At 43.5% G+C, this 12,944-nt stretch overlaps 1 protein-coding gene across 11 annotated transcripts in view; it reads right to left on the bottom strand.

The window, feature by feature from the left end:
• Nucleotides 1-12,944, bottom strand: part of TNC (tenascin C) — a 100,955-nt gene that overhangs the window by 22,119 nt on the left and 65,892 nt on the right. For 6 of the 11 annotated variants that reach the window (XM_061163315.1, XM_061163314.1, XM_061163317.1 and 3 more), the window contains 4 exons: nucleotides 9,182-9,454; nucleotides 7,366-7,638; nucleotides 1,577-1,699; nucleotides 351-494 (listed from right to left, as the gene is read on the bottom strand). In XM_061163315.1, the coding sequence (XP_061019298.1) occupies nucleotides 351-494; nucleotides 1,577-1,699; nucleotides 7,366-7,638; nucleotides 9,182-9,454 (813 nt within the window). The remainder of the gene's footprint in view (nucleotides 1-350; nucleotides 495-1,576; nucleotides 1,700-7,365; nucleotides 7,639-9,181; nucleotides 9,455-12,944) is intronic. The other 5 variants (XM_061163319.1, XM_061163321.1, XM_061163322.1 and 2 more) reach the window with 2 other exon arrangements.

The following is a 12,944-nucleotide window of genomic DNA, read 5'->3' as shown; positions in this document are numbered from 1 at the left end:
TAAGGTTCTTATAGCATCCTGCAAAGGAGGAAGAACTACACCCATTTTACAGAGAAGGAAACTAGACCCTCAGGACATTAACTGATAGCTCTGTATTTAGAAGTGGAAGAACCTGGGATTCATACCAGGTCAGTATGACTCCCCAGCTTCTGCCCTTTCCCGCACAATTCCCTGGGACATGGCAGCCCAGGGAGGCTGAGGATGAAGCTCAGAAGAGGCTACAACTGTGTCAGAAATGAGCCCTCTGGTGCCCCCGAGCCAGCCCACTTTCCACTAGAATTTCCCAAACAAAAACGTTTTTCTTCTAACTGCTGAATCATGAGCAATGATGCCGAAGGTGAGCAAGACACCTGTGTTGAGCGTCCCTGAGACAGGCTCGCTTTCCTCAAAGCCCTTCAGGGCGATGACGCTGACCAGGTAATCCGCTCCAGGTAAGAGTCTCAGCAGCCTGGTCTGGGTTTTGGTCCCATCCACAGTCACCGCCGAGGGTGTACCTGGAACACAGGAAAAGCAGGAGGGAACGGTGAACCTCACTGGAACTTAAACACACCTGTCCCAAGAATGGCGATCTGGTTTGGCAGTGACACTATGCCTTTATCCAACACCATTTTCTTTACTTCTCATTTGCTCTTACCCTGTGGCATAAGAGAAGAGGTTTTACTCTTTGTATAATGTTTTTTTCCATCCATGCAGAGGCCAAAAACTAAGCCAGGGGAGGAAAAATTATGAGGTCACAATGTGCTAAAAATGGCAAGTTTCCATTCAGTAGAGAGCTGGCATGTTGTATAAATTTTATTTATCCATTTCTTCCCACAAAGGATACGGGAAGCTCACTGTGTAATGTATATCTGATCTATTTAATCCATTGTTTTTGCTTAACTATATATAGACTTATCTCTTACTAGCAGATATTCTACTATTGAAGAAGATGGTCATGGTCTAATTTGTACTCTTATATCTATTAAAAAGTCCAAAATTTATATTTTTTGGAATTTGGGGGCTGGTGAAGAGCTTGGGTATCAGTTGACCAAACTCCCTACAGAGATGCTACAGCACGTCTCTGAAGAGACAATCGTCTTTGTATACACTTGTTTTCCTTATCCATATACGTCTAAAGACATACCCAGAATGTCTTCAGATAGATTTGAATACGCTACCTCCCCCACCCCCACCCTGCGGTCTTGTGGTCTCTATTATGGCCCATGTGCCTGACCTAGAACTTTCAACTCTGCGAAGTCACAGCTTCCCATCCTTTGCTGAGACAGACAGATTTGGGGACCAAGAGGCAAAGATCAGTTTTGCCAAGAAAAAAAGGTCAATGGGTTTAGAGTCTTCTGTCCTTGTGTGAAAACATTATTGGGGATCTATTGCTCATAGAATTTTAGAATTATGAGACTGGAAATGATCTTTATAACATGATCCCTCACAGTATAGTTTCTTTCAAGGATCTCATAGCACTTTACAAATGAAATCTATTCAGATGGTCTCAAACATGTAGAAGGAGGACAGGACTGTCACAGTCAGAGTTCCACCCAAATACTCCAGACCCCTTCCCTTTCCCCACCAAGTGCCCTACCTCCTGCAATGGGCACATAGGTAATCCGGAAGCTCTCCACCTGGCTAGTGGGTGCCATCCAGCTGACAGTGGCTGAGTCTTCGGTGATGTCTGAGAAAAGGATTTCCTTCGGGGAGCCCATGGCTATTGAGGAGAAAGCACAGGAGACAACCCAGAAACAGTTAACTCTCTTGCTCATCAGCGATTCTTCCTGAATTCCTTATCCATGAAAGCTCGGTTTACATCTGAGCCAAGCCTTTAGGATGGAGGATGTGGTGATCTGTGGTCAAGTTATGACTTGATGGAAACAAGCGCTCTTTCATTCAGGTACAGGGCCCAGAGCTGCAGGGCTGCCGTTTGGTTTCATCCAAGAGGAATGTTAGCACCATGGCTGACGTCTAAAAAGTGAGGGTAAGTGGGTAGTTTCACAGTTTCAAATAACCCTCCTTTCATTTTTGATGTTTAGCATTTTTCCCCTCAAATCTTTGCCTTTTAATTCCTTTTATGATTAAAGAAAATTTTATGTTAAATGATACCAAGTCTTGATGGGGGCTTCCCTGGTGGCTCAGCTGGTAAACAATCTGCCTGCAATGTGAGAGACCCGGGTTTGATCCCTGGGTCTGGAATATCCCCCGAAGAAGGGAATACTACCCACTCCAGTATTCTTGTCTGGAGAATTCCACGGTCAGAGGAGCCTGGTGGGCTACAGTCCATGGCGTTACAAAGAGTTGGACATGACTGAGCGACTAACACTTTCACTTTGAAGACTTGATAAGCGCTCAGTTATTTCACTTTGTAAGGATTAACCCTCGCTTAGAAACCACGGAGAAGGAGGTGTGGTTGTAGCCAATTTACAGGAGGCTAAACTGAGGCTCAGTTCTCCAGTGAATATTCTCGTGATGTGATCTAAGTCCCAGGACTGGGCGGCAGAGCTGGGCATAGCCCTGGGATTATGGAAATAATGTTTACGTGGAAACTGACCTCGACAAACTCATTCCCAGAACTGGATGGAGATTCGCAGCCAGAGGAGGGAGCTCAGAACCATCCCCAAGGCAAGCCCCCCTTGGACACTGGGTCTACCTGCAGGGAAAGCCGTGCCCTGGGGGACAGTTTCTGCTATGTAAATACCTCCCCCGCAAACCCAGTTTCCTTTGGCTTTTCTCTGTGTATTTTTTGGCTTAGCTTTTTGCCCTCTTCAGCTGACCATGCTTAACCATACAATCCGGGAAACAATTTTCGGGTCTCCAGGGAGCTCATTTCCTCATCTTTTTCCCTCTCCAGCCCACATTGATCATTAAGTTCTGAAACCCACAGCCCACTTTGGGTAGCTTTTTTTTCCCTCTTGGTTTCTGCTCTTTCCCCCTCCTCCGACGGCGTTCTCCTGTGATCTGCTAGCCACCCCCAGATTCTGTGGCTGCCTGGGGTTTTGCCTTCTCCTTGGAGAGCTCTGGTAGCCGCATGACTCTGGAGTGGGATGATCTTGATTGCCCAAACACCATGGAGAGGCTGGGCTACTAGGGGCAGCTCCTGTGACTTATAGGAGCCTCCTTTGTTCCATCTTTCCAGTGGGAAAAGTGGTGCCCACTTTCAGGAATGTTTTGAGGATTAGCAGAGATGATGGATGTCAAACCCTAGCACAGAACTTGGCACACAGTGAGAATGCAGTAAACATGCTTGCTTTTTTTTTCTTTCTCATGTGACTTTTTTTTTTCCCATGGGCCACCTGAATTTTGAGGTAGTCACCCAGGAAAGATCTAGATGAGCCAGAATGAGGAAAAAAAAAAAAAAAAACCAGTGAGGTGTGTAAACTCAGGCACGGGGGCTCTCCTGCTGCAAGCCTGGTCCACTCTGACCTTCACTTTGTGAAATTCATCAGGCCAGGTCCTGGCACATTTTAGAAAGTGCATCTTGCCACAGCTTCCCTATCTAGATCCCAGTTTTCTCATCTGCAAGATGGCAAGATTATCTTCCCTGTCTTAGAAAACAAAACAAAACAAAAAACATGAGAATTAGTAACCTCATCTGTCATGCACTCCTGAGGGATGTACTTGACGAAAGTGACAGCAGGCAGATAGCCACGTGTCATCTGAAGAATGGCACAGTAGAGGTGGAATTCCAGGGTCAATGGTATTTTTAGACAACAGACCTTCCTAGGTGTGGAAGACAATTTGTTATTTTAGCATGTGTCCTGCTGCCGTAAATAGGGCCCACAAGTCTCCAGCACCAAAATGGAAGAGATGGCCAATGGGAACCTGAAGGCTGGGCCTCATGGAATAACTAAATTATACCGACTGAAAAGCTAGGGAGACCCAGGAAAGGCAATGCCTCTGACTGTCTTTCTAAGTAGACTCTTGGTTTTCAATAAAAGTTCCATTAAGGAAACACTGAAAATTCTAGAAATTCTCAAGGAGGTTGAAGAGGACTTCTGTTTGTTCTCTGCATAAAATGTTGCTTCCTCAAATCTGGAGCAAATGTCTTTAATAATGTGACTATTCACACTCATTTAAAAACATTTTACCTTCAACATATTTTTATAAACACTTAATATATGTGAATCCTGTGAGAAGCTAAGGAGACGGTTATTGCAGCCAGTATGATTTAAGAGCAAAGGCTTGGTGGGTACACTGACCTGGTTTTGAATTCCATCTGGCTTTACTAGATAACAACACCTTAGCCCCTTAGGTCTCTGTGAAACGGGGCTGAGTGTGGCACTCAGTTGGACTGTCTGTCACGTGGGTCAGTGGGGGAGTGTGTCCGTTGCAGTGCTATGGGTGGCATGAAGTGCAAGCTCTGTAATAGGTGGTTATCATCTTTACACTTAGTGAGAGTCAGAGCCAAAGGCACCAGGCACAGACAGCCTGGTTCCTGCAGAAGGAAGGATTGCTGAGCACGTGTCTCCATAGACTCGCTGACCCAGGTCCCCAGACATGATGCTGCTGCAGCTCTGCGGTTTGTGGTTTCAAGTTTGCATCTGAACTGGAACTGAGTGGAGAGGCTGGGAGGCTGCCTGGATGGGAAAAGTGAGAGGGGGTGAGAGGGGGTACATTCTGGGGCTTGGAGGGGGGTTGCCTCCTTGGCTTCAGGGTGCGGAAGGGGTATACGATTGGGGTGGTGATGGGGCAGGGTAAAAGAAATATTTGAGGGTCCTCACTATCCCCAAGATAGGCAGCAGGAACCTCCAGAGGAGAATGACAGAGTCATCTTACTCTGGTTTCGGATTTTGAAGTATTTTCTTTTCTCTTCTGGGAACCATCCAGATGGTACACAGAGGCGTGTTAGCATTTAACTTCCCAGAGGCAAAAGAAGCTCCTCTGGGCTTCCCAAAGGGGGACCAAAGTCATTGTGAAGAAGTGGTTCAATCCGTGAAGAGGAAGAGTAGCCACTGTAAATGCAGAGATTGACAGAGGAGGGAACAACCCATAACCTAAGGGTCTATCAGTAGGGGAATACTTAAATAAATAAGATAGTGGGAATATATCTGAGATCTATTAAAAGCAAGGAACACACACACACACACACACACACATACACACCAATGTGTGAAAGATTGGGTATGTTAATCACTGTGCCAATAAAAAGGTGGAAAAAAAGAGAGAAGATAGACTTAAGTCTAATCTTGTCTGTCTGTAAGCGTATTTCTGCAGAGATTCAGAAGAAAGTAGTCATACTGACTGCTTCTAGTTTAGCAACTTAGTAGTGGGGACAGCAGAATAAGACCTCATTGTATATCTTTTTTTTTTTTAACCTTTAAATTTTCAACCAAGTGGACCATTTAAAAATGTACATTAAAAATGTACATTAAGGTACCCAAACATAGTATCAGCTAATACTGTTACAATGGGCAAGGAAAAATATTCAACATTCCTGATCTGAAGTGAATCTCTTGGCTGACCTTTGAGTTAGAGCCCATTGGCCAAGTAAGGGGACAGATGCTCAGAGGGGAAAGGAGACTTGCTCAGGAACAGGGATCAGACTCCAAGGGATCCGCCAAGAGGCTTTAGGCTTCACCACTTGGATACACTGCCTCCAGCCACCTTCTCTGCTGCGGGGGCACTCAGCCTGTGCTTAGGGAGTGAGAGGACAGCTGGCGGCAGCTTTTATGAGGAGAAAGAGGAGCAGAAAGAAGGGTTTACAAGGAGAAAGAGTGAAAAAACAGGAGTGAAACTTTCTGAAGCTGATGAGGTGACCGAGATGTCTACTGTGCTCCAGAGTCACCTCTCCTGTCCAAGTACCAGAGCACACGTGTGTACACGTACATACACAGACACAGACGCATCTCCTCAGCTGTGAAATGCAATGCCCCAGAGAAAGAAATCAAAGAAAGGGCTATCTTACAGAGCCTTTTCTTTTGTTCTTAAAAAAAGAGCTCATGATTATTTGTTCTCTTTTTTGCTTTAAAACTGCAGAGCCTCTGGGAAAAAAAAAGATCAGCAAAACAAAATCAGTGATCAGAAGTAAACTTTGAAAAGCAGTGTTTATAAACCAGGGTCAAAACCAGCCTCTGCCTCTCATCTAAAGTTGTTTTGTGGGAAGCCACAGGGAGGAGGAGAGGGGGACCCATGTCCCAGGAGATAGGGTATCTGTGTTAATAAGAAACAGGGTATTTCCTCTGGCTGAATTACTGCCTGGATCTCAGCATTTCCTCCATGTCTACAAATAGCAATTTTTATTTCTACAGGTGGCTTCTCAGAGCTCATTTGGTCCTGAAAGTTGGCTTCATAAGATACTCTGGACAAAGGGAAGGTATTAACTAGTGTTGTGCTCTTTGCAAGTCAGAGTTGGCAAGCGTGTATAGTAATTGGTTATGTTATCTAGCCTGCCTCTATTTAATAATAGTAAAATAGCTTGGTATTTAGGTTCTACCTCAAATCTGTCTGTGTGACCTTACGCCAATCACTTCACCCTTCTGGGTCACAGATTCCTCATGCATAAACAGAAGGGTCTGGGATATATCATTCCTCAGGTCCCTTGTACTGCTGCTTCTGGTTTTGCGATTGTTTCCTCGGGTTCCTCTGAAGCAGCTGTCTCTAGCAAATACTCCATATCTGTGCCTTCCTTGGTTTCCTGAAGGAATTCACCCTACCTTACCATTAAAGGTCTGTCCTTGTCTCTTTAAAGAATCATGTTAATCTTAGTATTATCATTTTAAACCATCTTGTCATGGCCATCTTCCTTTATTCTTCTGGAAAGAACTCATATTGAATAGAATTTTCATTTCTGCCTCTAGTGCCTTTTAGAGTTGCTGTGAGGATAAAATAAAATGCATGAGCCTGCCAAATCTACTAACCGCTTCTTTTTTCCTTCTTGATCAAGGTACTGACTATTCACATGTAGGATTTTATAAGTATTCATCTTTAGAGGTGGAGGTACCACTTCTCCATTATACCTTGCATAGTTTGAACAAATGACCAAAGAACATGGAAGTATATCTCTGGATAAAACATGATAACAGGCAGAAAGAAGGGTCTTTGGACTTTGAAGAAAAAGCAGTAATTGTAATGATTATCTTAATGACAATAATGAAAATGTTACTGGCTCTCATTAGCTCAGCCCTTGCTATGTGCCAGGCCCTCACTATGGGCTTTCCATGAATCATCTCATTTAATCCTCACAACACTATTAGGTAAGTGGCATCATACTCTTTTTGCATAAACACTTAGCCGCAATCACAATAACAATCATCCAGTCTATAATCAAGAGTCATGATTCAAACACAAGCTTGTCTGCATGCAAATCTCTAATAATTTCCCAGCCCTGTGAAAGGAGGAACAGAGAACTTTTCTCTATTCTCTCCCATTTATATATGGTACCTGTTGTTGCTATGGCAGTGACTGGCTGGGATCGCCTTCCACTGCTTATTCCATAGAGCTCAATTTCATATTCAGTGGCCTCTCTGAGACCTGTTATGTCCCTGGTTCGTTCAGGGGCAAGTAGGGTTATCTCCAGTGGCTCGGACTGCTTTTTGGTATCTCTGATTTTGAGAACAAAACTGTCGAAGACTCCTTCATCAGCTGTCCAGGACAGACGGAAACCGTCTGGGGTGGCATCTGAAACCAGAAGGTTGTCAACTTCCGGCTCGGCTTCTAGAAGGGAAGAGAATGGTGGAAGGAGGAGAGAGAAGATCATTCAGCAGCCCGTGCCATAGTCTCTCTGGTGGGGGTATTGATATGCAGTCATGTCCCGGCTCTCAGAGTTAGAAGTGTCCTGAGATACCGAAAATAAAATGATTCAACATGGACATGTCTAGTAGGTCGAGGAGAGGAGAAAGATGGAGTTGATACATTCAGTACAAGTCAAGTGGGTGCTTACATGTGTGAGTTTTGTCTAAAACCAGTTCTATAAATCCACATCTGGACTCAGCAAAGACCCCTTCCCTGCATTATTAAACAAGTTCAAAGCCAGTAACTTGTTTACATTTGCTCTCTGTCTGCCAGTGGCTGAATGCCCATGTCTGTGAGACCTTCTTCTTTTCCTTTTGCAAAGACAAATAAACCAGCATTAACGATCTGTAGAACTGCCCATGATGATACAGCTGATTATATTTCCCTTGATCTTGAGCATTTGGCTTTTAAAATGTTACAAATGTTATGCTCTTTTTCTTGGAGCTGCTATACTAAAGGAGGCTCCTACTCTTGACTGCTTGCTTTTTGTTAACCATTCAGTAAGTGTTCAGATGGTAGAACTAAGACTTGGAACCTCTTGTGCTACATACTTTAGACCCAAAGTTGCTATCTTGGATTGCCTTACCTAGACAAAACTCAATGTTGAGATAGATTTAGAGCTGAGTTTCCCAAAGTACACTTAGAGCAAACTATATCTATTTGATCATCATCCATTGTCAAATAAATGTGGGAAATATTTCCTGGGTAAGTCCCTCTTGGAGAGACACATGCACTTTACAATGTTCTCTAAAGCCTTGTGGTCAAGGATCTTGTTAAACTTATGTTTAACTCAGTGTTTCCGAAATTTATTTGAACATGGAACTTCTTTATTAAGTAGGACCTCTGAATATGGAGTTAGTCCCTTCTAGAAAGACTTTGGGAAACACAGATTTTTGACTGTTAAAGTAGTTCATGCTATATTTCTCTAGGAATTATGAGTGTGCAGAAAATGATGGATTTAGTCTGTGTTGAGGAATCTCAATGATATTAGTGTTTACCAGTATAAGTCCACAGTTGGTTTTCCAATGACAAGCCCACCTGGCAAGTTTGGCAAGACCACAGTTGAGGCCTTGAGATGACAAATACAGTAAATAAGTTTTTGAAATATACTCCTTGGTATATTTCTTTTGAGAAGGCGGAAATGCAGCTGGGGACCAGCCGGATGAACACAGAGGAGGCTAACGTGGAGGAAACACACAAGAGCTACAGACAAGACGCGGTCAAAGGATTCGGGACACCTAGTGGAGACATTTCGACGTTTCTGGAGTGGGAGGAAAGGAGCACTCGTTAGAGACGTGAGACAAAGAGAGTGCTGGGGGGCGGGGGGGGGGACACAGAGACTAGGCCACATCTATGGATTAAGTAGGAAACATGGACAAGAGTGTTAAAACCATGGCGATCTCATAGATGGATTACACGGAGGGAACCGGGAAGAGGAGAAAATGGCTCGCTTGAGCCAAAATACCTGTAATAATCTCAGCCCTCAAGGGCTTGGTTTGGTGCCCTTGGGTGAAGCCAGAGACCATGACCTCATAGCCAATGCCAGTTATAAGGCCTCTGAGCTCCAGCTTCCTCTGGGTTCCTGAAAGGGTGAATTCCTGGGGGTCCAGCAGCTTCCCAAAATCCACCACCGTGACTAGGAAGCTGTCAAAGGCATTCTCCGATGCCATCCAGGAAACTGTGAACCCGTAGGGATTAATGTCGGAAATGGTTAGGTTTTCCAGAAGGGGCAGGGCCTCTGAAAGAAGGGAGGGGTGAAAAGAACTCAGGTTAGCGGTGCTGACTCTGCTGGGACAGCACAAGTCTCCACGAACACTGATGAGATACACAATCAATCATCAAACGTGTTAACGTGCTCAGAAAATGCATCTTTGGTAAGAGCTTATCAGATGCCGGATGATGTTGTCTTGTGTAAATCTCTTAACAAGTCTATGAGATGGATGTTATTCCCATGATACGGTTAAGAAAACCGAGCTTCAAAAGAAGTTGACTGACTTGGCTGAAGTCGCAGGGCTAGTATGTGACAGAGCAAGGTTCTAGCTGGGTCTGACTCCAAAGGCCATGGATTTTCCCCAATAAAACTGAACATCTTGTAATGGGCTTGGACTCCTTTGTCTATTTCCCACTAACTTGTGGTCTTGAAGAAAATCAGCTTATTTATTTATTTTTAAAACATACTCCCTTTTCAGTGTATTTTATGTGTTTCTATTCCACTTCTAGATCTTATTTAGAATTAAGTTGGCCAGGCCAGTTGGTGATGTACATCCTCACCAGCTGAGATAAAGGGATGAGGTAAGAATTTTTTGTGTGTCCAAATTTAACCAATTACGATTATGGCCTAGTAAGGAATACTAAGATTTGCTAATTCTTTCACTATTTATTTTCCTGGATAAAGGTAGGATCTTCAGTAAATTCTGTCATTATTCATTCATTCATTCACCAAACATCTGTGTCTCAGGTACTCTTATAGGTGCCAAGGGGTCTTTTTATACATTGAGATCCCCTGCAGGAGTGAGCTTGTATCAACTGGACTTCTGTTAATAATTCTCAACTGACAAGGCTTCATGTCTGTTATCCTATTGAACCCTCATAATGACACTGTAAGTAGATATTACTGTCCTTTCTTCTCACCCATGACAACAAAAGAAGCAGAAGGTCAGGGATTTCTCCATGACTCAGTAGTAAAGGCACTTCCCAGGTGGTACAGTGGTAAAGAACCCGCCTGCCGATGCAGGAGACGTAAAAGACATGAGCTCAACCCCTGGGTCAGGAAGATCCCCTGGAGGAGGGCATGGCAACCCACTCCAGTATTCCTGCCTGGAGAATCCCATGGACAGAGGAACCTGGAGTGGTATGGTCCATAGGGTCACAAAGAGCTGGACACGACTAAACGACTAAGTGAGTGACATGTCCACTGTGTGTGGACAATCGCTGACATTGATAACAATCTTTGCAAAAGGCCCTGCTTGAGTGGTCCATGACCTAGCTGAGATCCAGCCTAGGTCATCTGACCCCAGGTTCAATGTTCTTTCCATACCCTAAGCCAGAGTCTAACTGGTCAACCCCATCGGTGCTAGCAAGACCTGAGGCATAAGCGCGAGCACTGGAGAAGGTCCAGGGCCTTCCCTCCAGTGAAACAAAATGCAGCAAGAGTGTATGTGTTTATTTTTATCAGAGCGGGCATGGGGGTGGGAATTCCATGGCCAAGGCTGCTTTAGCCACATCTAGTTTAGAGCCTGCTATTTCACTGAAGCTAAATGCAAACATTCAAAGAGATAAATGACCTTACACTAGTGCCCAGAGTCTAATACATGGACTGTAAAGGAAAACGTTTTAAAAAGACATGTTTGGTGACTGAATGAACAAGTGAATGAATGCCCTCACCCCCTAAGCAGAGATTTAAATTTTGTCACAGCTTGGATTTCCTGTACTTATTTTGAACTGCATGGTGTTTGTCTTGAGGCTTAAAAAAAAATGAAGATCTCCTCCAAATCATAACTCTATCAAAGGCAAAGATGAAATCACATATACTGTGCTGACAGACTCCTTTGTCTGCAAGACAAGGGTCTCAAATTCTGCTGCAGAACTTTGTTTAGATATGTGGCGCCTTTCTCTGATAACTGGCCTCCGCAAACTTCCAGGCCATCAAAGCAGAGAATTCCAAAGAACAGGAGGGCGTTCAGGCTAATTAGTCCATCAAGGGCTTGCTATTTATAGTCCCTCTTCTTCAGGTTTTTTTTTTTTTTTTTTTTTTATCTCTTTTAAAAATATGCTTCTTTTAAACTGCAGACTAATCCAGGATTAGCTGAGACAATGCTGTAACTGGATCCAGGATTCCCTAAACCAGCTCTCCCAGCCCCTCTTTCTTCTCTCTGTGGGAGACCCTGCAAGAAGCTACAAGTAAGGGCCTGAGGATCTGCTTCCAGCCATGCTTTTCCTCCTGGGCAGTGAAGTTCTCCATCATCTGTCTGTTCCTCACCCTGCCCCACTAAGGAATGATCATATTCTGCATTTGAAGACAGAACAATTGAATTCACTTTAGACAACTGTACAGAAAACATTACCTCTCTTTGATCTTACAGTAAAAAAAATTGTAGTGTTCTCTTAAAAAATAATAGGATAGTCATGACTGCCAGATCTATTGTTTCTATCTAGGCTGTTGTTTTTATTTATTTTTTTTTATTGTCATTGCTTATCTTTAAGAACCCTACTTTTCTCATACTGTTGGGAGACAGAGGAAAGGACTCAGCATCTGTGAAGTGCTTCCTGGATGCCAGGCAGTTACATTTCACCATATCCATTAAATCCTGAAACTGCCAGAGGTGCCTGTTAGTATTTTGTTTTCATACGTATGAGAGTGGGGTTTCAGAGAAGTTAAGAGCTGGTCAAGGTTATGTAGTTAAAAAGATGTGGGAGAGAATTAGAAACCACATAGGCCTGATCTCAAGATCCTCACTCTTCTAGGAAACCTATGCTGCTTCCAATTAAATACTTAGCTGATCTTATTGATATATCTTATTTATGTCAATAAATAGCTATTTATAGCAATTTAAACCTCAAGAGACACCTGGTTTCATGTGAAAATCAGCCAGCAAAGTTGGTCTCCTGAAAATGATCATTAGTGGAAAGCAAGAGACTTCTAAATATTTTCTGAGGCTTTGCAGGTTAGAGATTTGGTAAACTGATACCACTTTCAGCCTTTGCCATTGATTTAGGATAATTTCAGGAAAGGGAATAGAAAACCAATTCTTTATGTAATTCAAAGGGAAGAAGTTGAGTTCAATAAATAGATCGGGTTTAATTAAAATTGGGATTTATCTGCTCTAAGGCTGAACCTTCCTTAATCTGTTGTAGATGTCGATTTTAAAAAGTAACCCCTTTATGGGAGAAAAAGTAAATCATTTTATTTCTGAGTCGGTTAGTTTATGGGCGGCTTTACCTAGCATGATTTATGGACAAAATTCCTGCCTTGGGCCATTACCAACTCAAAACTCACTCTCCAGCCAGAATCTCCAAACTGTGAATCAGACAGCCTATAAAACTGGGCACAGAATTCCTCGGCAGCTTTATACGACTGTTGAGTCTACCGTCTTCGTTTCCTGAGAGTGGCTGTGAAGGGTCTCTCTTGGCAATAGCACTGGCTCTCTTTTCATGTAGGAGTTCACATATGGAATGAAGACTATACTGGGGGTTGAATTTCCCCTTAGAACGCCCACCCCCTTTCCTCC

This window comes from Dama dama, chromosome 16 (assembly GCF_033118175.1).
Source record: "Dama dama isolate Ldn47 chromosome 16, ASM3311817v1, whole genome shotgun sequence".
Classification (NCBI taxonomy): Eukaryota; Metazoa; Chordata; class Mammalia; order Artiodactyla; family Cervidae; genus Dama; species Dama dama.
Note: the sequence above shows the minus strand (reverse complement) of the source record. Positions and strands in the feature narration are given on the sequence as shown.